This window comes from Triplophysa rosa, linkage group LG25 (genome assembly GCF_024868665.1).
Source record: "Triplophysa rosa linkage group LG25, Trosa_1v2, whole genome shotgun sequence".
NCBI classification, from domain to species: Eukaryota; Metazoa; Chordata; class Actinopteri; order Cypriniformes; family Nemacheilidae; genus Triplophysa; species Triplophysa rosa.
Window position 1 is genome coordinate 13,733,489 of NC_079914.1, and position 25,748 is coordinate 13,759,236.

General features: G+C 36.3%; 4 protein-coding genes and 1 long non-coding RNA gene across 9 annotated transcripts; 1 reads left to right on the top strand and 4 right to left on the bottom strand.

Annotated features, from left to right (window-relative positions):
• Positions 1-7: 7 nt before the first annotated feature.
• LOC130548286 (uncharacterized) lies at positions 8-3,165 on the bottom strand. The gene is made up of 6 exons (XM_057324954.1): positions 2,848-3,165; positions 2,415-2,756; positions 1,881-2,258; positions 1,558-1,662; positions 1,244-1,337; positions 8-1,117 (listed from the first exon to the last, which is right to left on the bottom strand). The coding sequence occupies exons 1-5, from the start codon at positions 2,894-2,896 to the stop codon at positions 1,261-1,263; spliced, it is 951 nt and encodes a 316-aa protein (XP_057180937.1). The 5' UTR covers positions 2,897-3,165; the 3' UTR covers positions 8-1,117; positions 1,244-1,260.
• Positions 3,166-3,862: 697 nt separating this feature from the next.
• On the bottom strand, positions 3,863-5,691 carry LOC130548289 (uncharacterized). Of its 2 annotated transcripts, none has more exons than XM_057324960.1 (5): positions 5,467-5,494; positions 5,027-5,353; positions 4,507-4,809; positions 4,332-4,426; positions 3,863-4,250 (listed from the first exon to the last, which is right to left on the bottom strand). In XM_057324960.1, the coding sequence occupies exons 1-5, from the start codon at positions 5,477-5,479 to the stop codon at positions 4,188-4,190; spliced, it is 801 nt and encodes a 266-aa protein (XP_057180943.1). In that variant the 5' UTR covers positions 5,480-5,494; the 3' UTR covers positions 3,863-4,187. The 2 variants fall into 2 exon arrangements, with proteins under 2 accessions (XP_057180943.1, XP_057180942.1); XM_057324959.1 differs by lacking the exon at positions 5,467-5,494 and adding an exon at positions 5,582-5,691 and having other exon boundaries at positions 3,866-4,250.
• Positions 5,692-7,655: 1,964 nt separating this feature from the next.
• LOC130548287 (SLAM family member 9-like) lies at positions 7,656-14,298 on the bottom strand. Of its 4 annotated transcripts, XR_008962001.1 has the most exons (6): positions 14,176-14,298; positions 9,891-10,223; positions 9,463-9,765; positions 8,997-9,097; positions 8,701-8,844; positions 7,656-8,613 (listed from the first exon to the last, which is right to left on the bottom strand). XR_008962001.1 is itself a non-coding variant. In XM_057324957.1 (5 exons), the coding sequence occupies exons 1-5, from the start codon at positions 14,225-14,227 to the stop codon at positions 8,758-8,760; spliced, it is 801 nt and encodes a 266-aa protein (XP_057180940.1). In that variant the 5' UTR covers positions 14,228-14,298; the 3' UTR covers positions 7,656-8,757. The 4 variants fall into 4 exon arrangements, 3 of the variants coding, with proteins under 3 accessions (XP_057180940.1, XP_057180939.1, XP_057180938.1); XM_057324957.1 differs by having other exon boundaries at positions 7,656-8,844; positions 8,997-9,022; XM_057324956.1 differs by having other exon boundaries at positions 7,656-8,844; positions 8,997-9,094.
• Positions 14,299-15,099: 801 nt separating this feature from the next.
• On the bottom strand, positions 15,100-17,448 carry LOC130548292 (natural killer cell receptor 2B4-like). The gene is made up of 3 exons (XM_057324963.1): positions 17,169-17,448; positions 16,890-16,977; positions 15,100-16,708 (listed from the first exon to the last, which is right to left on the bottom strand). Exons 1-3 carry the CDS (start codon positions 17,362-17,364, stop codon positions 16,639-16,641), a joined length of 354 nt encoding a protein of 117 aa, XP_057180946.1. The 5' UTR covers positions 17,365-17,448; the 3' UTR covers positions 15,100-16,638.
• Positions 17,449-23,926: 6,478 nt separating this feature from the next.
• LOC130548293 (uncharacterized) lies at positions 23,927-24,872 on the top strand. Its single transcript, XR_008962002.1, has 3 exons — positions 23,927-23,982; positions 24,320-24,365; positions 24,467-24,872. It is a non-coding gene; the product is annotated as an uncharacterized LOC130548293 (long non-coding RNA).
• The last annotated feature ends 876 nt before the right edge of the window (positions 24,873-25,748 follow it).

Sequence of the window (25,748 nt, forward strand, 5' to 3'; positions counted from 1 at the left end):
AGTCACCAACGACAAGGAGTCTATCTGCGGCCAGTACTAGTTCTGATAAGAACCCACCAAATTCTTTAATAAAATCTGTGTGGTGCCCTGGAGGCCTATATACAATAGCTAGAATCAATTTAGAAAGTGTTTTATCTTTAGTATTAGGTGTTGAAACATGAAGAACCATGACTTCAAAAGAATTATATTTAGAGTTCGACTTCTGGGAAGTTACTTATTAAATAAGTAATTTGTTGAATTTTACTGCATATTAATTTTATTAACTAAATTAGGCTATTTGTTTATTTGCCGTGTTACTTTGTAACATTTAAGTTTAGCCAAGTACAGTTCTTCTACTGGTAACCCAAAATAATAGACATACATTTAACTTGCTAGCTAATGTCATTTACTTGTTATTTCTTTTGCTTGCAGTAAATACGTAATTCTGTCAGGGGATGACTCTATTTTTCTGTATTTCTTTTTAGTTTATTCGTTGTGCATTTTCCTATAATCACTGACGTTGTTACAAGAAAAACGTTAGGATTATGTCATTGTAATTATTACAAAATGACTTTTTTAATTTTATACCAATTTGTGATCTTTAACACTTTATTAACTACTTGACAAACAGTTTATTAGTCCTCCGTCTAACTGTAGACATGAATCTCCATCCCACAATAATGATTGAATGCTTATGAACAATCTTTCAATTGCAAATCTTTCTACTCAATACATTTATGTATTGGTCAGATGCTTTAATCCGAAGCGAATTGCATGTACAATTTATAAAGTTCATACATTCTCTGGGAATTAAACTGATGACCTGGGACGAGCCTTCCTCACTGTTTGAGCTACAGGAATGCTTGTTCAAATAATAGATTAATTTAGCAATGAATATGTTCAAAAACATTTAAAGAAACATTTATAAAAAAAAACAGATCTTTGAACTTGGGACTTTAAGGCATAAATGAATAGGAGACATGGATGAGTTTTGATTTGACATAGTATTTGATGTTTATAATGAATGACAGAACACAAGTTCGGGCAAAGACATCAGCTTGGCGTTGCTGGGAGTTAATGATGTTTACATGATTCTGTTGTTGATATAATTCAGCTCTTTCACCAGCCTGGACACATACTGTCAAGTAGATCCAGAAAATCAAGAATTACACAAGTGTGTATATAGGTGTTGCTCCCAATTACAAAAATACAAAAGCATTAAAACAAAGAATAGGTTTGAATTCAGTAAGATTCTCTTTCCTACCTCGATTAGAAATTGAGCTATTCTGAACAGTAAACTAAGGGACAGTTCACAGAACAACACTTCATTACATTATGGGACGATTTGCAGCAGATTCCTGCAAGACAAAACACTGTTAGAATATATTTTTTAGAGTTGATCTGATGTTAAAATGGTCTGCACCACGTAAAAACTGAAATCATGAAATGTTGAAATGCTATTTTATGTACATTGTAGGAAGAATTATACTGATCGATTTATACTGGCAACCTCAGATTGTGTTTTTGTGTTTATACCATTCATATTGGCTTTGTTAATAATTTTTAGATAATACTTGCCCTCTTGTCTTCCTTTTCCATACTTCCAGCAGAGAAATATCCCAACCAAGAACAACACGAGAACAACTGGTATCAGCGCAAAAAGAAATAAAGGTGACGTGGGTCCTGTAACAGAGAACGACATCAAACACACGGTCGAATATTTCAACATGAGAGAAAAGCACCCACCACATTCTTCACCATTCACTACAATAATATATGTTCTTCAGTACAAAGTAAATAGTGTCAGAGGCTTTCAATCACCATTAAGTTGATTCTTTAATAAATATAAGGTGTGCAAGACTTAGCAGATCAGCAAATATTTCGCATTGTGACTGACCAACCTGAACATTCCTGACAGAACTCTTTGATGTGGAGATGTTGAGTGTGATTGTCGGTTGAATTGGACACCACACATCTGTATGTGTTTGTATCCTGATATTCCACCTCCAGAGGTAGAGACAGGGCGGTGTTAACCAGGTTGATGTTTGGGTTCTGCATCACATTGTAGGATCTTTTTCTCCTATCCAGGTATAGCCCATCTGTTGGTGGATTTATGGGAACAGACACACTGAAGCTGGACAATAAACTATTTCCTTTGTGCCAGGAGAGAGTCGCACCTGTCACATTCATCACTGAACACAACAACACACATATTGACACTGAAGATCTTTCTGATGAACAGTTTGAGTTTCTGGTGATCACAGGCATGGACAAAGGATCTAGGAAAGAAATAAAAAGATATTTTAAAAATGAACGATTTAAACATATTTGATAAACCAGCTTTGTTGAAGGAAACAAAATGCATCCAATTGTAAAAGTCATTTTGTCATCTAATTTGTAATCAAGTTTATGATCTTAAAAGCTAACAATAATACCAGAAACAATGACGTTGAAACTCTTCTTAAAGACCGGTTCGATAATGGGCTCGATTAGGTCCAGTTTAGGGGTGGAGATAATTACTGTATAAACCCCTGAGTAATCTGTGTTGATGTTAAAGATGGCGAGAGACCCAGTCTTCTCGTTCAGTACCAGTCCGTTTCCGAATCCGTTATTAGGAAAAACAAAAGTCAGTTGAAAACTAGGCAGTTCAGCAATGATGGTGTCTTCAGGTCCAAACATCCAGATTAAATTATAATAAGACTGTATTCCTGTCGCACCAGTGTGAAGAATGACTGAATCTCCCTGCTTCACACGCACCGTCTCAGCACCCAACACACCTGCGGCACAAAATAATAGCAAATCAGACAAAATATATAATTAATTCGACAAAAACGTCACATTGAGCAAAAATATGTGTTTTATAATTACCACCGAAAAGCCGAAAGAATAGACAGAGCTGCAAAAACCAACAGTCCATATTAAATTACAGTTCGCTCCGGCCAAAGACGATCGACACCGTCAAGACTCCGCTTTGTTACTGACACTAATACACTGTGCGGTTAAACCGAAGGAAGTCCCGCCTTCCAGTAAGAAAGAGCCAATCGCAACAGACAGTCCAACTATTACCTGGGGAGGAGCTCGGTGCGGAGTTCCAACATTTGCGCAATTTATGAAGCAACCTGGAAAAACGTGTTTACTAAAAATATTTTATAAACATTCGTCTTTCTTTATTGAAGGTGATAGGACTTCTCATACGAGCGGATTAACTTTACTTTGAGCCACGCTGCACGGAAAAAAAAAAAAAAAAACCGAAATGATCACGGAATGATTCCGTGATGAAAATGGAGGACAAAAAAAAAACGTAGAAACGACAAAAATATGTTAATTTAAATATTTTGTGTTTTGCTAATATTTTAGTCTTGGTTTTTGACGTCTTGTTTGCTAATAGCACGTGGTGTTTTTTTACGTTGTACACAACATAATGCAATCATTTTAACCTGTTTTAATCTGTAGGCTAACATAGATTTATTGAACTAATTTCAATCTGTTTCCCTTAAGTAGTTAATAAAGTGATTATAGATTAATTCAAAACTGCAAGTCATTTTGTATTAATTATTTTATCCTGATGATCAGGTCAAAGATTAAGATTAGTTTAATTTTAGGCTAATCCTTGTTTGTGTGTGTTGTATAAAGCATCATTTGAATGGGTCTCTGTCTTAGAAAATGCTTTTTGTCATGGTTTGCCATTTATTCATTTATCTTTATTTCCTCCTGTTTTATTCCTTATTCTGTGTAACTGGATCTGTTCAGTTTTGTGGGGGTGTTTAAGAAACCCAGAAGGAGTAAACTAAATCTCACCTGCCCTATATTCTATAAACAGACCTTTAAGATAACGTTCATAATAAATTACAGTTAAATTAATTACGATTCACATATTCAGCAAAAAAGGACCTGAATACAAAAATTTACCTATACGAATCCACCTTTACTGGAATTTCACATTTTAGTCACAAGAACTGAATGCACTAATCTCTCTCTATTATAGCGCTGGTCATTTGTGGTATAAATGATAGCCTACTAACATTCAAACCTGTCAAATCTCATTATGAGCAGTTTGGAAAAAAACAGACACTTTAATTTTTTCAGGATGCATTAAAGCATACAGACATATGTTACAAATTCTATTTAAATAAAATATGCATTCTTCAAATTTCCATATCATCCAAGAAATCTTCATCAGCATCAATAACAGACGGTTTTCTTCTTTGTTAACAAATTATGGAATTTTTTTGTTCCTTGGTGCAGTCGCTATTGTCTTGCTCAACAGGGGCCTATGAGCACAAAAACATGAAGATGTTAATCAAAATCAACCATTTTAGAAGGTACCATGATTGTGACAGTAGAAAACGTACCCTACTTCGCCTTGTTTTCCAGTAGAAACATATCCCACATATGAGAACCAGAACAAACAGTATTAATGCTAAAACTATGCAAGCCGGTTTAGATTCTGTAACGGAGAAAAACAGCAACTCACAACAACAGAATATCTAAAAAAAAGAACAATCAGAATTTTTTTTACTGTCCTACCTGAATGTGTCCGGCAGAGTTGATTGATGTTGAGATGTTGTGTGTGGTTCGTGATGTGATTGTTGATGACACATCTGTATGTGTTTGTATCCTGATATTCCACCTCCAGAGGTAGAGAGAGTCTGATGTTGAGATCAGACACACTGATGCTGGACAATAAACTCTTTCCTTTGTACCAGGAGAGACTCACACGTGACACATTCATCACTGAACACAACAACACACATTTTGACACTGAAGATCTTTCTGATGATGAAGAACATTGAGAAGAGTCTCTGATGATGACAGGAACAGGCAGACGAGCTGGAAACCAAAGAGGAACAGAACTGTAAGAAATTGCTTTGGATGGTTTCTCATATTCATTTCACAATAGTTTTGGTGTAATAATACAATCATATTTACACTTCAGGGCCTCCAGGTCTCCCTTATCAAACCTGATTCGACTCATCAGATCATAATAAGTCATGGAAACCAGCAAAGACTTTAAATTTGTTAAAAAGTTGTGTTAAGCAAAACTCACCATAGACGGTAACATTGAATCTCATGTCTGAAATTTTTGTGTTATTGCGGATTTGTAGTTTATAAAGTCCAGAGTTTGTGATGCTGATGTTTGTGATGGTGAGAGAACCAGTCTGAGTGTCCAGCTTCAGTCTGTGTCTGAATCTCCCTACATCATATATCAAGCTCAAATTGGCCTGTTTATAGATCTCAGCAATAAGATCCCCCCGAGGAACAAACAGCCACAGTATGTGATCTTGTGTCTGTATGTGAGTAAGATGAGTGTGAAGAGTGACAGAATCTCCCTCCATCACTGACTTCACTTCATCTACATCAACACCAAACACACCTGCAGAACAAACAGACGAATTGATGAGAAAGCTGGAACACAATAGTGGACATTTCTATGTTGGAAACAGGAATGCAAAACCTTTTCATAACATGTAAGATAATCTCACTTACCGTTAGATATCATGACACACAGGCAAACAAAAACAGTGTCTGCAAACATTCTCTTCAAACGTCGCATGAAAACTCCTTACATTGCTGTGACATGAAACAATACCATGAAACATACTTTTCTCCTTTAAGGTCCGTCATGCTAAATGTCGTTTTCGGGATGTTTAGGATGCCAAACGCCTCTGAAAGTGCCTTTTTCCCAGCCTGTGATGCAGAATCAAACTTAAGTCCATGAAACGGAAATGCCTTTGTACTGATCAATCGTCAGTATGGGTGGGGCAGTGAGCACATGTTTGGGGGCGTCGATGTTGTGTAAAGAGACGCTTTGTCTTGTGAAAGGCCACACGAATTCTTTATATGTCAGAAGACAGTTCATGACCTCACACTGATGTGTAGACCCATAGGCTAAAATTCTCCATGTGTGTCACACAAGTGCCACATTTAAAATATGTTTTATATACAGTACAGGCCAATACAACATTCAAACTGTGTTAAATTCTATACTGTTCTAATATTGTGTACAGTGTTGTAATGTAACAAATTAAATGTACAGTAAGTACAGTACATAAGTATTTTTTGGGAGTATCTGTACTTCACTTGAGTCTTTATATTTCTGCAGACTTTTACTTTTACTCCACTACATTTTCTGAACAAAATGTATACTTTTACTCTGATATATTTCCCCTAAGTACTACAAAATAAAAGCATAGAAACAGAACTGAAATAGACAAGTCGGCGATCCGGTGACCATGGCAGTGCTGAACCAATTATTGGTTAAAGCTCAATGTGTCGAGGGCAAAAAGGTCTCCGTGGTTAATTTCAACACAAGGTTTTAATGTGCTGCTTCTTTTAAAGACAAACTGCATTTTTCTCAGTTTCAATGAATTATCAAATGACTTTGTTGTTACTGTGAGGGAAATGCGAGGAAAAAAAGAAGTAAGGGCCAGACAGATTTGTTCTGATTTTGTTCCGAGTTGTTCCTTAGAGGGATAATATTGGGGGTGGGAGGGAACTATCCTTTTATAAAGTTAGAAGTTATAAAGTAAAGTTATAAAGATGTGGTTTCTGAACTTGTATTTTGACAGTTTTGCAATTTGGAAACACGTTGTTCCAGATAAAACTACTGAGCTTGAGACAGAGCTTTTTCAAAGTTGTACATTTCTATGTAAGCACCATTTTCGATCTTTATGCTAAATAAACATTTTTATTAACAATGTTTGCTTCAACTTTACTTTAAATACTTACTGTAAGTACACAGCAAAATCACCAGTGTTAAAAAAGGTCAAATTAACACTCACAGTGTATATATAATCCACATTGTTAAAAAAAGTCAAATTAACACTCACAGTGTATATATAATCCACATTGTTAAAAAAGGTCAAATTAACACTCACAGTGTATATATAATCCAGAGTCTCAAAGTGTGGATTATATATACACTGTGAGAGTTAATTTGACCTTTTTTAACACTGCCGATTTTGCTGCGCAGATTTAATATTAAAAGTACTTTTGATACTTAAGTACAAGATTGATCTGTTACTTTAAGACTTTTTCTCAAGTCATATTCTAAAAGCTTACTTTCACTTAGTAATTTTCTGGCAAGATATTTGTGCTTTTACTCAAGTAATGCTTTTAGGTACTTTATACATCACCGATTGTTTATGTGTTTATGAAAATAAAATGGAATGAAGCCACATTTATCACAACAAATAATGCAGTACTTCTACATGCTTTGATTTACTTTTACCTGGTAAAACTGACATTTACATTGTCTGGTAGTTTTTTTTATAGAGCCTCAAATTTGACAAATGTGTGTGTAGTGAAAAGCACACAACCCAACATTATAAATAAAAGAAAACATAATCCAGACACATAATATTTAACGGTTTGTAGATTACGTTTACACTTTACGAAAACATTTGTTAAGTGTTTTAGTTTTGGGCCTTTTGTGTTGCATGTAGTTTTGAGCAGCAGGTGTCGCCAGAGTGCTGCGTGTCCAGTGTTAGTCCATCACTAATGTCCTCTGGCTGATTACATGGGTCATTAGTCAGTGGCAAACGAGGTGCAAAATATAAAATAAAATGTTTGATTTTTGTTTTGTATTCCTCGTTTATTTTTATTGATTTATTCGGTTTCATTTTTCTGTTTCATTCGCTCAGACAAATTCACTCTCAAAAAGACTCCCTAAACGAGTGTCAGCTGTCAAAGCTACACTTTATTGTTCAAGACAAAAAAGCCAAGATGCCCACAAAACATCTAACAATCCCTCTTATTTTTTTCACGTCCTTACAATCATTTTGCTGTTCTGTTTTGTAAAATATAGTTGTCAAAACTATGCATTTTGCTTCTCAGATGAAACACCTAAGAGCAAATGCAGATTTGATGCTTCAGTACAATATCATTTGGTATGACTAAATGGAGTAAAATAGGCAGAAAAGTCTGAAATGCATGCCAAATCTCAGACTGGCACACACCTCTAAATTATTATTCAAAAATATGGTGTAGAAAAAGAGTCAACATCCGTCTTATCACAATAATGTTACGATGCATGCAATCCAAGTAATGTTTCAAAGGGGTGAACACCTGCTGTATAACCAACAATAGGTGTCAGTTACTTAATCTAACATTAGATACATGGTCATCCATCAACATTAGTGCATACATTTCATAAATAGCTTTCATTTCAACCTCATCACAAAGTTATTACTTTTCATACACAGGCAATAATATCGTATGCGGATTTGTATTTAAAACTACATCAAACCATCTCACAAATAAGAAAAAGCTATGAGAACTTAAGACAGGAGGACTAAAAACATGAACTCAACATTTACATAGACTACATAAAGTGCATAAAACAGCGTTTACCACCTGCTAACATTTAAGACAATAAACTTGCCACATTAGCGGTGGGATTTAAAAGATGTGGAAATATCACCGTTCAGACTAAATGTCAAAAGTTTTCCCGGGTAACATTTATGATTCAACAAACACAAAACAGTATTTAAGATAAGTATCTGTCCAGAAAGTCACTTTGTTTGTAACACGGGAAAAGGTCCCTGAAAGAGTTTGAGTTGTACATGAATTTGGTAACGGTGGAGAACATTAGAGATTACAGTGTTTTTCATTGTGCTCAATTTCACAGCTTTCCTACAAAGAAGGGATGAACAGAGATGAATAATGATGAAAGGAAAAGATACCTACACGGCTTCTGTGTCAGCCCTACTAAACACTCACCATACATCTACTGCGAATAAAACTGATGGTGTATATAGCATGTAAAATTGTCGGCATTTATCCCCAGCCTGCATCCATATAAATCTCCCCAGTATTTTCTAAAAGCAAATTCCAGTATGACTGTAACTGAGTTTGAATCGGAGCCTGAGAAGGAACAAAGAGTGATGTAGAAAGAGATGAAAACTGACATCTGTGTGTGCCTTGTTTCACAGTTGTTAAATATATCTAAAATATTTATACATTTTAAATAGTGGATAGTGAAAACAATATTTTATTTATTGCTTGTAAATACTTACCCTTTTGCAGTGGTTAACGACACCTGCTGTGATCCCCAACATACACACAACAGAAAAAACAACAGCAGCAGCCGTTTTTAGACTTGAGGAGTTGAATTCTGCTAAAAAAAACAAAGCAAATCAGACAATTTTCATCTAATAAAATTCAAGGTTACAAAAAATGACTAACAACATTGGTTGTGTAGGGGTAATAAAGCTATTTCATGATCAATTAAAAACTAAAATATGAAGCAATTATTAATAAGTGCAAGACTTCTTTAAAGGAATGGATACACTAAGTTTTGAACATTGGTCTGTATTACAAGTACTGCGTACTACATGTTTTGAAAAATGATGTCATGGTTCTCAAATTGATGCCAAATAAATTGTAAAAAAATGTTGTTTCATGTCTTGATATGACTTAAAAGTATGTCTGTTATTTATGAAGCTGTTGTATGACTTAAAAAGACATAACCTGATGTCTTACCTGAACACGGCTGACAGACATCAGTGATGTAAAGATGTTGTGTGTGGTTTGTGATGGGATTGTTGAAGACACATCTGTATGTGTTTGTATCCTGATATTCCACCTCCAGAGGTAGAGAGAGACTGATGTTGAGATCAGACACACTGAAGCTGGACAATAAACTCTTTCCTTTGTACCAGGAGAGACTCACAAGTGTCACATTCATCACAGAACACAACAACACACATTTTGACACTGAAGATCTTTCTGATGATGAAGAACATTGAGAAGAGTTTCTGATGATGACAGGAACAGACAGACGAGCTGAAAAACCAAAGAGAAACAGGAATGTAAATAAATCCTCTGGAAGAAGTTTCTCAAATTCATGTCAAAATAGCTTTGTCTAAAAATTCATTTTTTAAGTTATGGACTCAATGAATGACACTCACCATAAACAGCAAGATTTAATTTCTTGTATGAATTTCCGCTTTTGTTGTTCATCACGGTTAGTTTATAAAGTCCAGAGTTTGTGATGCTGATGTTTGTGATGGTGAGAGATCCAGTCTGATCATCCAGCTGTAGTTTGCCTTTGAATCTCTCATCATCCTCATATATATAACTTGAGTTGGCCTGTTTATAGATCTTAGCTATAAGATACCCCTGAGGTTCAAACATCCAAAGTATCTGATCATCTGTCTGTATGTCAGTGAGATGAGTGTGAAGAGTGACAGAATCTCCCTCCATCACAGACTTCACTTCATCTGAATCAACACCAAACACACCTGAAACACAAAGAGACAAACAGACACAACTTGAACATTATCTATTGAACCAACATTAAGGTGGATTCGCAAGAAAATATTTGTTCCACTGGTTCATTTAACCTAAATGTAAATGGCTAATTTGTTTGTTCCTCCTTGTACAAAAGCCTGTCCTAAGAACCGAAGTTACTGTTAAGGACGGACGGTTTTGAGTGTTGCACGCAAAAGACAGTAAGCTGAATGCTCATATGTGCACCTTTGTTCATGCTCTGTATAATGCGTTTTATGCCTTAATGCAAGTAATCTGTACAGGTGTATGTTCATATAGTACATGTTATAGATGGTCCCGCGATTGTTTGCGGTTACTATCGCCGAGTTCTGAGCGCCGTAGCGGCTGGTAATTGCAGCGCGAGAAATACGCTAATTAGCGTTAGCACCTGCTGTTTTATTATGCTGCGTCACCCGTATGTTTAAATTAGTAACGAGCTATAGCCCAACTATATCATGCTTATATGCACTGGTTGGGTTTCTATTAATGTTAAGGGTGCATACTTGATTGTCTGCTCTGTGTTTATTTGCATATATTTGTTTTTGTTAGTGTAAATGGTTCTCAGAATGTGATTGTGATTATATATTTTTGTTGTTCCTTTAGAACATTAATGCAGATCATTGCCAAGGAACTGTTCAAGTGTTCTGAGGCTGTTCAATAAACATCATTGTGAAGAATCTCTTCTCCAATCTCTGATTCTCTGACCGGAATCCTGTCCATATTTAGCCGCCTCAACCGGTGTAAAATTAGTGGTGGCGTAACTCCAACACACTCCTTAAATTACTCTCCCTCAGGCCATTGACATCCTGACATTTAACTTTAATCTGTGCTTTCATTTGTGTTGGATTTTGACATATTTGTGGCATACAGTTGTTTATAATGGTGTGTACTGTGGTAAATTTACCCCGAAGGGAGGAATGAGGAATGGGGCAGCAGGGTATCGCTTGCTTGGCAGCAGCAGCTATACCTAAAATTGCCTGGATCTGAATGACTCATGATCTGATAGTCCAAACATTGGCCACATACCTGTATATGCATCCCTGCATAGCATTGTAAGTACTTGCCTACAATCTCCCATAGAGCCCACACACCTTACCTTATATGCATTTTTAAAAAGGCTTATATCTTTCATTAAGTGGGTTTCCATCACTCTGGTTTTATTCGCATTTTGAAGTTTCGCATCAGAAACGAGTGATGGAAACGCCAAATTTCGAATTAAAAATCCTTAATTCGCAAAAAGTTTTTACACTCGCTTGAGGTGGTTTTTCATTTTTTCGAAAAAGGGTTAATGCGAATAATGGGAGATGGAAACGCATTTGCCGAATAAATTCCTCCAAAAAGTCACATAACTGCACTATGAGACTGCATAACCTGACTAACCAGAGAACTGATCTTGTTACACAGCATCAGAAATGTTGTTACGGTCATTCTTAAATGCCTGAGCAAAGTCGTCAAGTATTTCTGTAATTGCCTCTTAGAACTGTCACAACTGTGTTTCCCAAACAGCAGACATCCACAAAAGCAGCGCATTTATTGTGTTTCGTAATCGTCTGCTTGCGCAAGTATTATTATATATGAAAATCATTATATTCAGTGGCTTCTCTTACTTTTCTTACTGATATTAGTGGCAGTTTATTAGGAAGTGACGGTTGTCTGTCTATTACTGGGATAAAGTTGGTTTGACGTTGGATATTCCTGAATGTAGGGACCGTCTCTAAAGTTACATACACATTAAAATATACATTAAAACGCTGGTGTGTGCACCTCGTCAGCGGTGTGTTGTGTAGTATGCGCGCAGCTATGACAAGACGACGACAGATGAGAAGGAACTTTGTTGTGTAGTGTAAGCGCCATAGCAATTCAAGTTGTCTCACAGTCCCGTCGTGTCAGCTCGGCTTTAATCGCGCCTGAGAGGCCCCTCTCAGAGAATGAACTTTATTGATTGATGATTGGCTCTTATTACTGGAAGGCGGGACTTCCTTCGCTAGTCACTCTTAACAGCAGTGGTGCATCTTGTTACTACTGTATCTATCGTCTTTGGATTTACTCAGCATATGTGCTTCCTACAACTAGGGTTGGGAATCGTTTCAATTTTATCGATTCCGATTCCAATTCCGATTCTGCTTATCGATTTCGATTCTTATCGATTCCCAGTTTCGATTCCACAGTTGAAGTAAAACATTCAGATATCAACCTGTATGGTCATTTAGCCTGCTTATTGACTTGTTTGCTAAATATATTTATATATTTATGAGCACCGTTTTGTGTATATTTACACATAGAAACACACCTTTTCTGATTTATTACAATTTGTATTATCATAGTTGAACTACATCATGGTTAAACTGCAGTTACTATAATGCAACTATGGTTAATTTGTGATTCCTGTGCTTTAATGCAAATTCTATAGCTAAACTATACTTACTATAGTAAAAAATATCGATAATTTTCATAAGGGCTTTTATTGAGATATCAGCAGATCATGCAACGCATGCACTTTTCTGAAAATATGCACACAGGAATTGATAAGAGGAATTCAAATTTTAATCTCAAGTATCCTATTCCTTTCGATTCCGATCCGATTCCTAGACTTTCGATTCCGATTCCAAATTGGAATTGATTTTCGATTCCCAACCCTACCTACAACAACTTTAAAAAGTTGCACTGTCACGTAATGATGTAATATAACCCATGTGGAATGCTTTCTGAGGTGGCCCTCATTTCTATTCCTGGCCAAGTGGGTGTGTGACAAATGAGGAACACTAAATTCCATAGTGGTTGCATCTGCCATGGCTGTCTTGATGGAATTGCTGTCACAAATATCACATGTGATGTCAACATGAAGCAAACACACTATTACCATCTGGGTAACAGAGAAAACAAATTATGTGCATATTTAAGCATTGTTTTTAAGGTGCATTCGCAAGAAAATATTTGTTTGGCTGGTTCATTTAATCTAAATGTAAATGTATATTTAGTTTGTTTCTTAAAAAGTTCGTTAAAAAATGAAGGTTGCTCCATAAATTACTCAGGCCATGGACTTTCTGTCATTTAGCTTTAAGCTTTTCATTAGTGTCGGATTTTTACATATTTTCGGCGTACTGTAAACTCGTCCTTTTTAAATGTGTTTGTTATTACCGAACCGTTGTGTGGAATTGGGGGAGTTAAAAGGGTACTATTAAAATAGTCTGGATGACTCATGCAGGAGTTGTGAGCACAGTCCTAATGTCTCATTCAGAAATGCATGGGAACTAGGGAATAGTGGACATTTACATCTACAGCTGTTTGAAAAACTACATTGGTCTCCCATATAGTGCCCACAAATCAAAAAAGTGAAATGTGGCTTACATCTTTCAATATTACTTAGCGGGTCACAAAGTAACGCTGTAACACGGATGATTTTCATAGTTACACAGCGTGGACTGAGTTGTGCTTTCGCTCTTTTTCTCTCATTCCAAGATGATGATCATCTGTGAAATTTTTAAAGGTTTTGATGTGTTTTCATGGAGATATTGGACAAAGTGTGACAATTTCTTCATCATATGTGTTATAGACAGATGTACAAACAATATCCACCTTTAGTGTATGGACAGAATAATCCTGAATTATTTGTGTTGAAACAGAATTTTCTAACTAACCCTCTGTCTGTTACAATGAACCCACCCATGGGGCAATTGTTATTGTACAAGAACGATATGCTCTATAAACAAACTTTAAGTGTTCATTTGTAGCAAAGATGTGTATGTTGCTTGTGCAAAAATCTGATTAATCAAGCTTACATTTTTTTTAGTTATTGAGCTACAACCAAACAGCGTTAGGGTAGTTTTTACCCCGCTCTCTTTTATCTCACCCAACTTCAGTAGTTTTCTACTGTTGAAATAATAAAATAGAAGCCCATATTTCATTACATGTCATTACACTTACTTTTAGAGATCATCATGCACAGGCACAAGAAAACTTTCTTCGACAGCTGCATGAATATAGCGGCGTGACAAGAAGCGATATTCCAGAAATAACCGGTGAAAAATAAGTCTCAGTTCCTCTTTTCAGCAGCATGGTTAAGCAAGCACGGTTAAGATACCAAACGTCTAGTGAATGAGTCTAATAATAAATCAATTCCAAATTGGTGAAGGAATTTATAGGCACAGAAGGCTGCCAGCACTAAACCCTCGCACCCCGTTAGCTAAGAATAGCTTAAGTCTCACTTCCACCCATAAACATAAACACCTATCTACCGTGGCCGAGAAGTGCAAAACAAAACAACAAGTTGCAAAACTAAAAACAAATCTAAAAGCAAAATAATAAATCCAAAATCAAAATGACAAATCTGAAAACGCAATATCAAATCTAAAAACAGAATTGCAAATCTTAAAACACAACAACAATTCAGGAAACAAAATAAGTCAGAAACCACATTGATATTCTTTACTAAAAGCCTGGTGTGTCTTGTACCCTCTGTCCTCTATAAACTCGGGTCTCTGACATCTGAACTTTCGGAAAGCCGCTTGAAAACCACTTACTCTCTACAGCACAGAAGCCACTAAGGCATCGACAGTACACTTTTTATTTCAATCAGATACTGGTGGGCGGTGTTAGGTCCTACTGTAAGGTTATTTGAGTGTAAATGGACACTCTGTAATGATAATTGTATAAAGAAGACTGAAAAAGTAATGTAGCATTAATGTAGATCTATTTAAACACCATAAAATAGCTTTTCAAATACAAGTAAGAGCAGTATTCTTATTTAATATTTTTATTTAAAAAGGTATTTCAGTCTAAACGTTGCTTACTTCATTTATTACTTTTCTCTTTGTTGTTGAATAAATGTTATACAACATAGCCTACAGTAACTGTTATTACCACATATCTGATTGAATTTGCAGGACCCACAAACTTTGTCTTAATAAAGATGTGTCTACATGTAGCTATAAAATGTATATGCACCCATCAAGGCTTGAGGTGAGCGCGAACACACGGTCCGTTTAAGCACCAATACAAACCCGCAAGCGCAAACAGTAGAGGCAGCTGGCAGCGAGCGCGCACAGTCGGGGTAGCTGTCAACGAGCGTGCACTCACAGTCCGTTATAGCGCCTGCTTAAACAAGACGCATATTTGTGTATCAGTATATTCGTTTCATACATCTCTTAAAGGGGCAGCAGCATACTGTAATGTTCAGCACTTTTTAATGTTCATCAAACAACAGGAAGAAGACAAAAACACTCACTCCTCCCGACCGATTAACTTTACTAAGGTTTAATCTATATTTAATTTATACAGGGAAGACAAAGTGTTATTTTACACGATTTAATTTCTGTACCTGATAACTACAATACACCAACCTGAAACACCTGGAAAGAGGCAAAATCACTCAGCCCCGATGTACTTATATACACTTTGAATTATATCCTAAAACATTATACAATTGTTTTCTAAAGGGGGGGGGATGGGGGTTGGGTGCCACAGTGAAATTCCCCTACGTAACAACTTTTCTTAGTCCCGTATCGGACTGTTCTCCCAGAAAAGCACACCCACGCGTCAACCCGTGAGAGCGAGAGAAGGAGCATGTGCAGTTGTGCACACGTCAACCAGCTGGAGCAAGAGAGAGAGAGCACTGCGTTCGCTAAGTTCAGATGTGTTTGTTTGTTCACTGCATTTGGGTGAGGAATGTTATATAAACGGTGGATATAACGCTGGATTTGGAGATCGTTTGAAACTGATAGATGGAGTGGTCCCAGCGCCAAAAGATGCCGGACATGAACCCGCACGCGTTCAGGAGGTCGCCTGTGTCCATAAATAATCATACAGCTGCATCTGTCTTTCATAAATGTGATCAAACTAAAGACTCTTCAAAGATACAAAGTAAGCAATACTACAAAGCAAAATCGCCAGTGTTAAAAAAGTTCGAATTAACACTCACAGTGTATATACTGTGAATGTATATACACTGTGTATTTACACTGCCAGTGTTAATTTGACATTTTTTAACACTGGCGATTTTGCTGTGTACACTCTCAAGATTAATATGAGATAGAAACTGCGTGTTTTACATCCACTTTAATACAATTATGGCACATTTGAGCTGCATTAAACTGTCTTTGTAATAAGCCATGAAAGACCTTTGCAGTTTAAAGTTGGCTTTTGTTGCTAATATTTTACTCTCTATACAACGTCCTTATTCTTTTTGGCTGAATTAATTGATTAAATTTAAGTATTTAACATAAAAGACAATGCATTAATGTTGAATAAGGTAGTTAGAAAAATTGCCCTAAAAAAGATAAAAAATGCCCCTGGAAATCACTTTGAAGGGGTAAATCTTGCCCCTTTAATGGAAAAGTTCTGCTGCAAATAAAACTGCAGGTGTAAAGCATGCCGAAACCCATCCAGTATTCATCTCCAGTTGACACTGATCGCTTGTGTCGCCAGTATTTTCTGAATGGTGAGCTTGTAGCTGAACGATCTGAGTAAAGAACAGAGAGACATTAGACAATGAGTTTTCTCACATTCTCATTCAGCAGTGTGTAGAGACAAGTGTTCACCCAATAACTTCTCTTGTCTGTAGTTGTTTGACTTTCACATTTGTTAAAAGCTAAATTTGAATAATTAAAAAGAATTCATATTTTTTTATTTTAAATACTTGCCTTTTCACGTGGTGAATGACACCTATAATCCCAAGCAGACACAAAGCAGTGACCACAACAACAGCAACTATCGCCGCGACTTCGTGTTCTGTGATACACAAACATGAAACTCATTCATTTGAATTGTAACTAGTATAAAGTTACGGAAAAAAAACTACTTTGAAAATAATTTTTATGTTAACTGTCTCCTAATATGATTCGCGTCTTGATGTTTTATTCTACATCTCTTTGTCTCCTGTCCACCTCATGGCTGTGTTCCGATGACTTCAGATGTCTTACCTGAACACTTACAGACGTCGGTGAGATGTTGTGTGTGGTTTGTGATGGGATTGTTGACGACACATCTGTATGTGTTTGTATCCTGATATTCCACCTCCAGAGGTAGAGAGAGTCTGATGTTGAGATCAGACACACTGATGCTGGACAATAAACTCTTTCCTTTGTACCAGGAGAGACTCACATGTGTCACATTCATCACTGAACACAGAAAAGAACAGTTCGAAGATCGTTCTGATGATGAACAGTTTAGAAAGTCATCGGTGATGACGGGAACGGGCAGACGAGCTGAAAGAAACAAAGAGAAACTGAATTGTAAGTAAATCCTGAAAGATGTTTTATATTCACGTCACAATAGCTTTGAATAATAATTCATACGTTATTCTTTAGGGAGACCTTGTTATGGGCGCAATGAACTACATTGGTAAGATTAACATGCATAAAATCGACAAAACTACGAGCAAAACTCACCATAGACAGAAACATTGAACCTCCTGTATGAAGTTTTATTGTTCCAGATCTTAAGTTTATAAAGCCCAGACTGAATGATGCTGATGTTTGTGATGGTAAGAGATCCAGTCTGGTTTTCCAGCTTTAGTTTGACTCTGAATCTCTCGTCATAACCATCACAAATAGAGCTAGATTTGGCTCGTGTATTGATTTGAGCCATAAGAGCCCTTTGAGATTCATCTATCCACTCTATCTTATCATATCTCTGTATGTGAGTAACATCCGTGTGAAGAGTGACAGAATCTCCCTCCATCACTGACACTGACTTCACTTCTTCTGCATCAGCACCAAACACACCTGAAAGAAAAAAAGATTTCATACAAATTGCAAACGGACTAAATATGAACTTTGTTCATCTTTGTAATGCATCTCTCTGCCTTCACGGGAACACAATTGTGGACTTTTCTATAGCTGTTGGAAATAGGAATACAAAAATATAACTTAAGATAATCTTACCGTTAGAGATCACGATACACAGACAAACATAAACAGTCTCTGCAAACATTTTCTTCAAAAGTTGCATGAAAACGTATATTGACATGGAACAATGTTCAAGAAACAACCAGCAAAAACACGTTTCTCCTATAAAGTGTGTCATGCTAAATGTTGTTTCTGGAAAGCCAGAGACAGATGAAACTGAAGTCCGTGAAACTGAAATGATCTCATAGCGTTTGTACTGATCAATGGTCAGGATGGGTGGAACGCAGTTTGGGGGCGTTGATCTTACGTAAAGAGACGCTTTGTTTTGTGAATGGCCTCATCAATTATTTATGTTTCGGAAGACACGCTGTGATGTGTAGACCCATTGCTAAAACTTTTCACATTTAAAATATTTTCCTAGGCCAATGCAATAAAAATGGCGTTGAATTATAATATAGATATAAAAGTCCTAATATTGAATATGTTGTTATAAAAATAAAAACTGTTAAAACACCAAACAAGAACACATACGTTTTCCAAACGCTTAATATTGAACAGCATTTAATGGTTTGTAGACTACATTTAGATTTCATGAAAACATTTGAAATTGGTTTGATAAGAGTTGTTTTATATGTTTGGGCTGTGTGGTTTGCATTTACCGTTTCGAGCAGCAGGTGTCACTAGCGAGCGGCGTTTCGAGCGCTGCCCATCAGTGTGCTTTAACTCATGACAAAAAAAAAGAGATTTCGCAAAATGTTTCCCTTTAAAAAAATACATAAACAATACTATGTAAAAGTCAAAGGTGCTGTGAGTGAATGCGGTCATGCTCCGGGCAGAAACCCATTATTGTCATTTAAGAATGATAAAATTAGCTATGATAACCTCTGAAGTATATTGAAGTTGTTTCAATTTTTTTGTGCTTCTGTAATTCTTTGAATTTTGCAACACATCATCATTAACAATCTGCAAATGTGTCTTTTTTACAAAGACACACAAAGTTATTCTTTTACATTTTGAAAAACAAATTGTGCAATATCCTGTTGCAAACAATTCTATTATCCAAACTTTATATTTATTTGTTTGTTTATATAGCCTAGCACAATTTAATGCAACTTGCGTTGCCCAAAGTGCTTCACAATTCACACAATAAAAACACAGAGATATCAGTGATATTTAGTTTTATCACAAACTAAGTAAGTCCCAGTTTAGCAGTTGTAGCCTACTGTCCGTTTAAATGAAAATGGCTTTAGAATAAAATGGGTTACACTTTCTTAAAAAACCGATACAAGTGACTTTGAGAATTTGTTTAAAACAATAGATTATTTATATTATTTGCATTTTGTACAGATTTAACCAAAAATATGTCCCAATTTTGCTGAGTTCCCCTATATCAGTGGTCACCAACCTTTTTGAGCCCATGATCCCCGACCTCAGAATTGTTGAAAGGTAAGATCTGCCACTCAAAAAGTTGAAAAAAAAACAGCCCAGATTGAACCTCCAGTTTATGGCCTTTTATTTAGTCTATAATTGTGGGTCTATTTGAATTACCTGAAATTCTTTGTTCCACTTTTCAGGTGCAACTAAGCAAACTCTGTAACGTGTAGAGTTGCCACTTTCAGTGTGCCAAAATGAGGTGAAAAACACCAATACAAACACCAGTTCAAGAACTTTAATTCACACATGACAGCTTGACATTAAAACGAGGTTAAGAATAAGTTTAACAAGACACTAATTATTTAGGTATTTACTGTATAAAGATTTGTTATGTATGATGCATTTATTTGGTTTACTTTTATTAAGTAAATACAGTATATAGATGGAAATGTTATAAATAGGCCCTAAAACAACAACGTCAATAATTTATTTTAAATCATTTATCTATTTACTTTTATTCATCTAATAATGTCTTGGTAATAAGTATCAGTTTTACAAAATATAGCTAAAGGTCTGACAATATGGAATGGGCTATCATATTAGGCTAATTGAAAATATAAATAGGATGTCAGCAGTTGATGTCATCTCCCGCATGAGATAGTACTGAAAACTGTGCAGTTTACCATCACTGACAGACCCGCGGATCATTCACAATTGTGAATAGACTGATGTTGTCTTTCAGACAAACTCAACATTAAAATGCGCCACTTTCTCACCATCTCCCGTTGCACACACTCGTAAGTTATATTCGCTGAAGACAGAAAGCCGCGACTCCAGATACGCGGACAGTATGAAATGCGTGCATCATCCACGCTCGTGGCGCTTGCTTGCGCATCCAGTGTCAAAGCACAAAAACGCGTACACCAACGAACAAGTGACATTTTTACGTCTTATGAATAAACTGTTTTAAGTGTAATGCACTGCAACAGCATGGTGACCTCCAAATGACAGTTACGCCACTGCATGCGCGAGTCATTTTGCGTGTGATCACTGACCACCGACATTAGAAACACTGAAGATCTTAAAAAATACTAAATAATAATAATAAATAAAAAGAAATTACTATTTCCTTATAAACCTTTATACATATGTATATTTAGATAAAGCAGTTAAGACAGCTTTGTGTATTTATGGGAGAGCTCGCTTGAGCTGATAGACAGGGACGGTTCTAGGGGGGGCCAGAGGGGGCCAGTGCCCCTGTGTCAGCACACTTGGCCACCGCACTGGCCCCCCGAAATCTGGAATCGTTTCTGGAATTTTTTACCACAACCGAGAAATTTCAGGTGCAATGCACAGTTTGTCCTGCGAGTAGCAGTAATGATGCTTGTGTGCAAAAGAAAGATTACGCAAGCGAGACACAAACAATGTCGAGTCTGTGCGCCTTCAGCGAGATAACGTCTACATCATACAGGTAATGGAAATATTTTGTAAAAATGTAATGAAAATGCATATCATTACACATCATATTAAAATACTGACCTATATTTTCCGGTGTTGTGCATGTTAAATCTACATATAAAAAAAAAGAAACAAGAAAATACAAAGAATCAGCTGCTGCCAGAGAACGTGTAACACACTAAAAAAATTTTATTTGTTAATGAAATGAGATAAAATGTAACTTACATTTATTGGGGTGAATGTTTGATAAAATGCACTTTTGCCTTAGACCATTTATTTTAATTATGTCATTTCCAAGGAATAAGCAGAGTTCAAGTAATCAATACAACTTATTCTATAGTGTCCTGTCCTGTATATTACTTGTGGTGTATTTTGAGAGTCCTCTTTTCATTTACACATTTTCATAATTTTCCCATTTGCAGTTAAAATGAAAAGAAAAAATCCTAAGGACATAATGTCCTTTTTTAATAAGAAAACTAAAGATAATAGTCAGTCAAGGCTGGAGAAAGAGATGCTTCTGAAAAAGAGTAAGAAATGCACAAAAGCTTAGAGAATGAAGAAAGTCCAGAAGAACAGATCGAGGACCCATCAGCAAGGTGATTTAGTTGTGCAGAGAGACAACTAATGTGCAACTGATGCGAAACGTTAAGAAACTAAAGCATTTGACTGGAACGCAGTGAGGTCGGAAGTGGGATATTTCAACTTGACTTCGTTTCGAACGAAGTCTTGCCTTAAAATGTCTCTCTCTCGCGCCCGTGGCGCAACTCAAAACTGTCATGGTTCTGTCCCACCTTGTCTTGCTTTTCTTGACCTAGTGGCAGAACCATGATAGAACCTCTTGTTTTATGTGGAGAGAGTCAGTTTTGGCATTCCATATACTCCCTCTCTCCGGTGTGGCGTCTCTGTTCCCGCCCTTTCGTCTCCTCGTTATTGTTTGTTAATTAGTTCATGTCCTGCACCTGTCCCTCCCCTTTATAATGCCCTTGTGTCTTCTGTCTCGTGCTGGTTCATTGTACTGTGTCGTGTTTGTGTAATGTGGTGAGTTCCTGTCTTTGAGTTAGTTTAGTTTATTTTGTAGTTGTGATGTGTTTTAGTCTAGTCCTGTTAGTTTAGTTAGTCTTGTGCCGGTTTCCATGTTTGTTACTTTACCCCCACGTGGGTCTTTGTTTTGTTGCTTATTATTTATTAAAGTTTGTGTTAACCCCTTACCCGCTGTCTGCACTTGGGTCCTCTGTCCTTGTCTCCGTGTCTCTCACCACCCACCATTCCTGACACAAAACCGTTACAAACTTTAGAGGAAATGCTCGAATATCTGAGGTAAGACAAAATTACTATGACCTTTATGAAAACATGAAAATAAAACCCATGAAATGCAAGATTAAAGTTTAGATGCGGTTAATGTACATTAAAATACAGACTGAAGCTCTGTTAGTTCACCGATGTCAAAGTGACCTTTTTTTCTATTTGGGAAAGTGAAAAAGTTATTAAGAGAGATGTTTAGGGCTACAAAGGCAACATTTGTGTTAATTATTTCACCCCTCACTTTAGAGAAAACGATAAACATATATCACTGAAAAGGGATGTTAAAAGACGCAGGTGCCAAATGGATGAACCGCATTAACACAATATGGACAACAATCGGAGCGCAAGTAATGAATGTAAATTAATATTTATGTGTTTAACATTAAAAACATTGTGCTTTCTTATTGAACAGCCAAAGTCGTCTTCAAGGCGGCACAACAAACATACATCTGTTCTAGCAGAAATAAACAGTCTGTTTATTAATGTAAACTATGTGCTGATTTAGTGACTATTATAATTTATTCATGTCCAGTACATGAACTAAACTTCGTAAGATATTAACATGTTAATACATTCTGTGTCGGTCAGCTGCATTAAGTCTGTCACGGGTGGTGCGTGGAAGAACCCAGATGCAGGCAGGCAATGAAGGGTCTAACAAAACACTTTATTGACACAAAAACGGAAACAAAAACACCCACAATTGGGGAAAACTGATCTATAACTAAAATAAAAACTGAAACAAAACACTTCCCACGAGGGGGCAAAAACAAACTAACAAAACAACCAACGACACAACGTCTTAAATAAACAAGAAATGTAAAACTAGACAAGGTACGACAATGGTATCCGGGAGTAAGGAAAAAAACACGAAGCACACGACCATGGAGCGAAACAAAAGACAAGTTACAGGTACACAGAACGTAAATACTCAGAACAATCCACGAGCACAGGACAAAGAAACAAGAGGGTATTTAAAGGGAACACAAACGAGGGATAACGACACGGGGCAGGTGTGGGTAATCAAACACTCAGGGAAAGATAACAAGGAAACGAGAGGAGCGGGGCCAATGACGAGACACTGGAGAGAACGTATATTATTGTCAAAAGGACAATAATATGTTTCTCTCCACACATAACCAAAGGCTTTGCCATGGCTCTGCTACAGGACCAAGAAAAACATGACTAAATGAAGCAGAGCCATGACAAAGTCAGCAGTAGTCTATTGTAAAGGGATACTTTGAAAAATGAAAATTCTGTCATCATTTCCTCACCCTCTGATTGTTCCAAACATGTATACATTTCTTTGTTTTGCTGAACACACCGGAAGATATTTTGAAGAATGTCAGATCTCATCCCCCACTGCCATAGGGAAAATAAATACTATGGGAGTCAGTAGGGGATGAGATCTGACATTCTTCCAAATATCTTCCAGCAGAACAAAGAAATGTATACAGGTTTGGAACAATCAGAGGGTGAGGAAATGATGAAAGAATTTTCATTTTTGGGTGAAGTACTGTATTCCTTTAAGTGTGAAAGTTGGTTTAATCTTAATTAAGATTATTTACATGACAAGACTGAATATTTAACTGAAACCAACCTATTGATTTCTTGTTCAAATTTACTGTGGTATATTACTGTATAGCTTTTAATCATTCAATGTGTTTTCTGTTGAATTTGTGGTTTTCCAGATGCAAGATTTGTCCGTGCAAGACGCTGAGCAAGTTTTCCTCAATGATCTGGATTACCATCGCAGGTAAATAACATTATTTATATTCAGGTGTAACGAGGAAGGCGGGACGACAGCCGTGAGGGAACGGTGCGAGACCGGTGCAACGCGCAGCTGACACTCATTATCACTCGCGTCATGTGTTCAAATCTTTGGGCAATACACAATAACAGCAATATGAACATGAATGAATGATCCTTATCATTACCTCAGGCTGTGGCATCTTGATGTTTACTGATGATACATCTCCCTCTACTGTGATCCATTGTGTGAGATGTCATTAGGATCTAAATCTAAATTACAGAGTTGAAGATGTTAAAGTTAATTGTTATTTTATTAATTTGTCTGTTTTTATTTCTCTCAGGTGTCAGTGAAGCCTACATCAGTGCAATGTAGCTGATGGGCAAAAGGTAATTGTAAATGTTTTTTAAATTGTTTTTTTAGTGTTGTATTTGTATGACTTATTATTGCACTTAAAATAAAAAACAGTCCTGAAACTGTCACCCTGCAGTACTGAAGGATCATACAACTGGGATTTACACCGCTCTTCACTGCATACATTACTTTATGGACTTTCTCTCTGTTTATGGCTGATGTTAGGAAGAATGTTACTGAGTCACCATTCACTTACATACAAGAACACTAGTCAAAAAGCAAACATTTTTCTCTTGTGCTCTGCTAAGGAAAGAGAGTCCGGAGGGTTTGGAATGTGATGGTGAGTAAATGATCACATATTACAGATTAAAATGGGCATTTTTGTTTGTTTAAATAAATGTGTGCAGTGAGGTGATGTTTATTTATTTCATAATTATTTTACTTTGTTAATGTCATACACATCACAATCAGATGTTAAATAAAATGTATTGTAATTTTGTGTTTTGTCTGAAATTTTTGCATGCACGCAATAAATATTTGATGGAGAATCATGGTGGTGTGTCATGTGTTATGAAATGTTATAGTATAATGTGTAATATAATAATAACAATAGTAATAATACTGAAATGGTGACTAGAAAAGGGTTCCAAAAGGAACTCTGCTGGTTCTTTAATGCACCTTTAAGAGAGGGTTCCAATTGGAACCTTTTTAAAAAGGTTAAAAAATGAACCTTTAAGGTTCCCCCACAGTTGCAATCTCCAGGAATCTCAAAAGGTTCATTTTTGAACCTTTTCTTCTTAGAGTGTAGTTTTTCATTCATGTATGTACATTTAAGATGCAGAAAAGTGGCTAAATGTTATTATTGTTGTCATTGTTATTTTGACTATATACAATATGTTGTGAAATAAATGACCATGGAACATTAATTTGAGCTGAACATTTTTTATTAGCTTATTAGTTTACTTCTAGAGAAAACAGTAATACATGACAGTGAAAAATGACTGAAAATGAATCATGACACAAGTTAGTGTACCCCCTACAAGCATAAGTGCCCCCTGCCTGGCCCCCCCAGGTGTTTTATTTTTTTAGTTGCTGCTGTAAATAGTATTTGGCATTGTTCCCTTTATATGGCACTACATAAGTTCAGCTCATTGTGCAATATAACCTCATTAGTCATTCAGTGCTGTTCTGTTCAAATGATAAAACAGACCTATACGCCCAGTTGCTATGGTATATGCCCTCCATAAAAACCGGACATCCTAGATAAAATGGGACATAGCATTCAGCTCAAGTGTGAAATCCTATATACAAATAATACATTTGCCTCATGTGAGAAATGTATTTGTTTTACAGAAAATGTAAAAGATAGAAACGCTAGAAAAACATGTCAGCCCAACAGAAGAGGTATCATCAGTGGG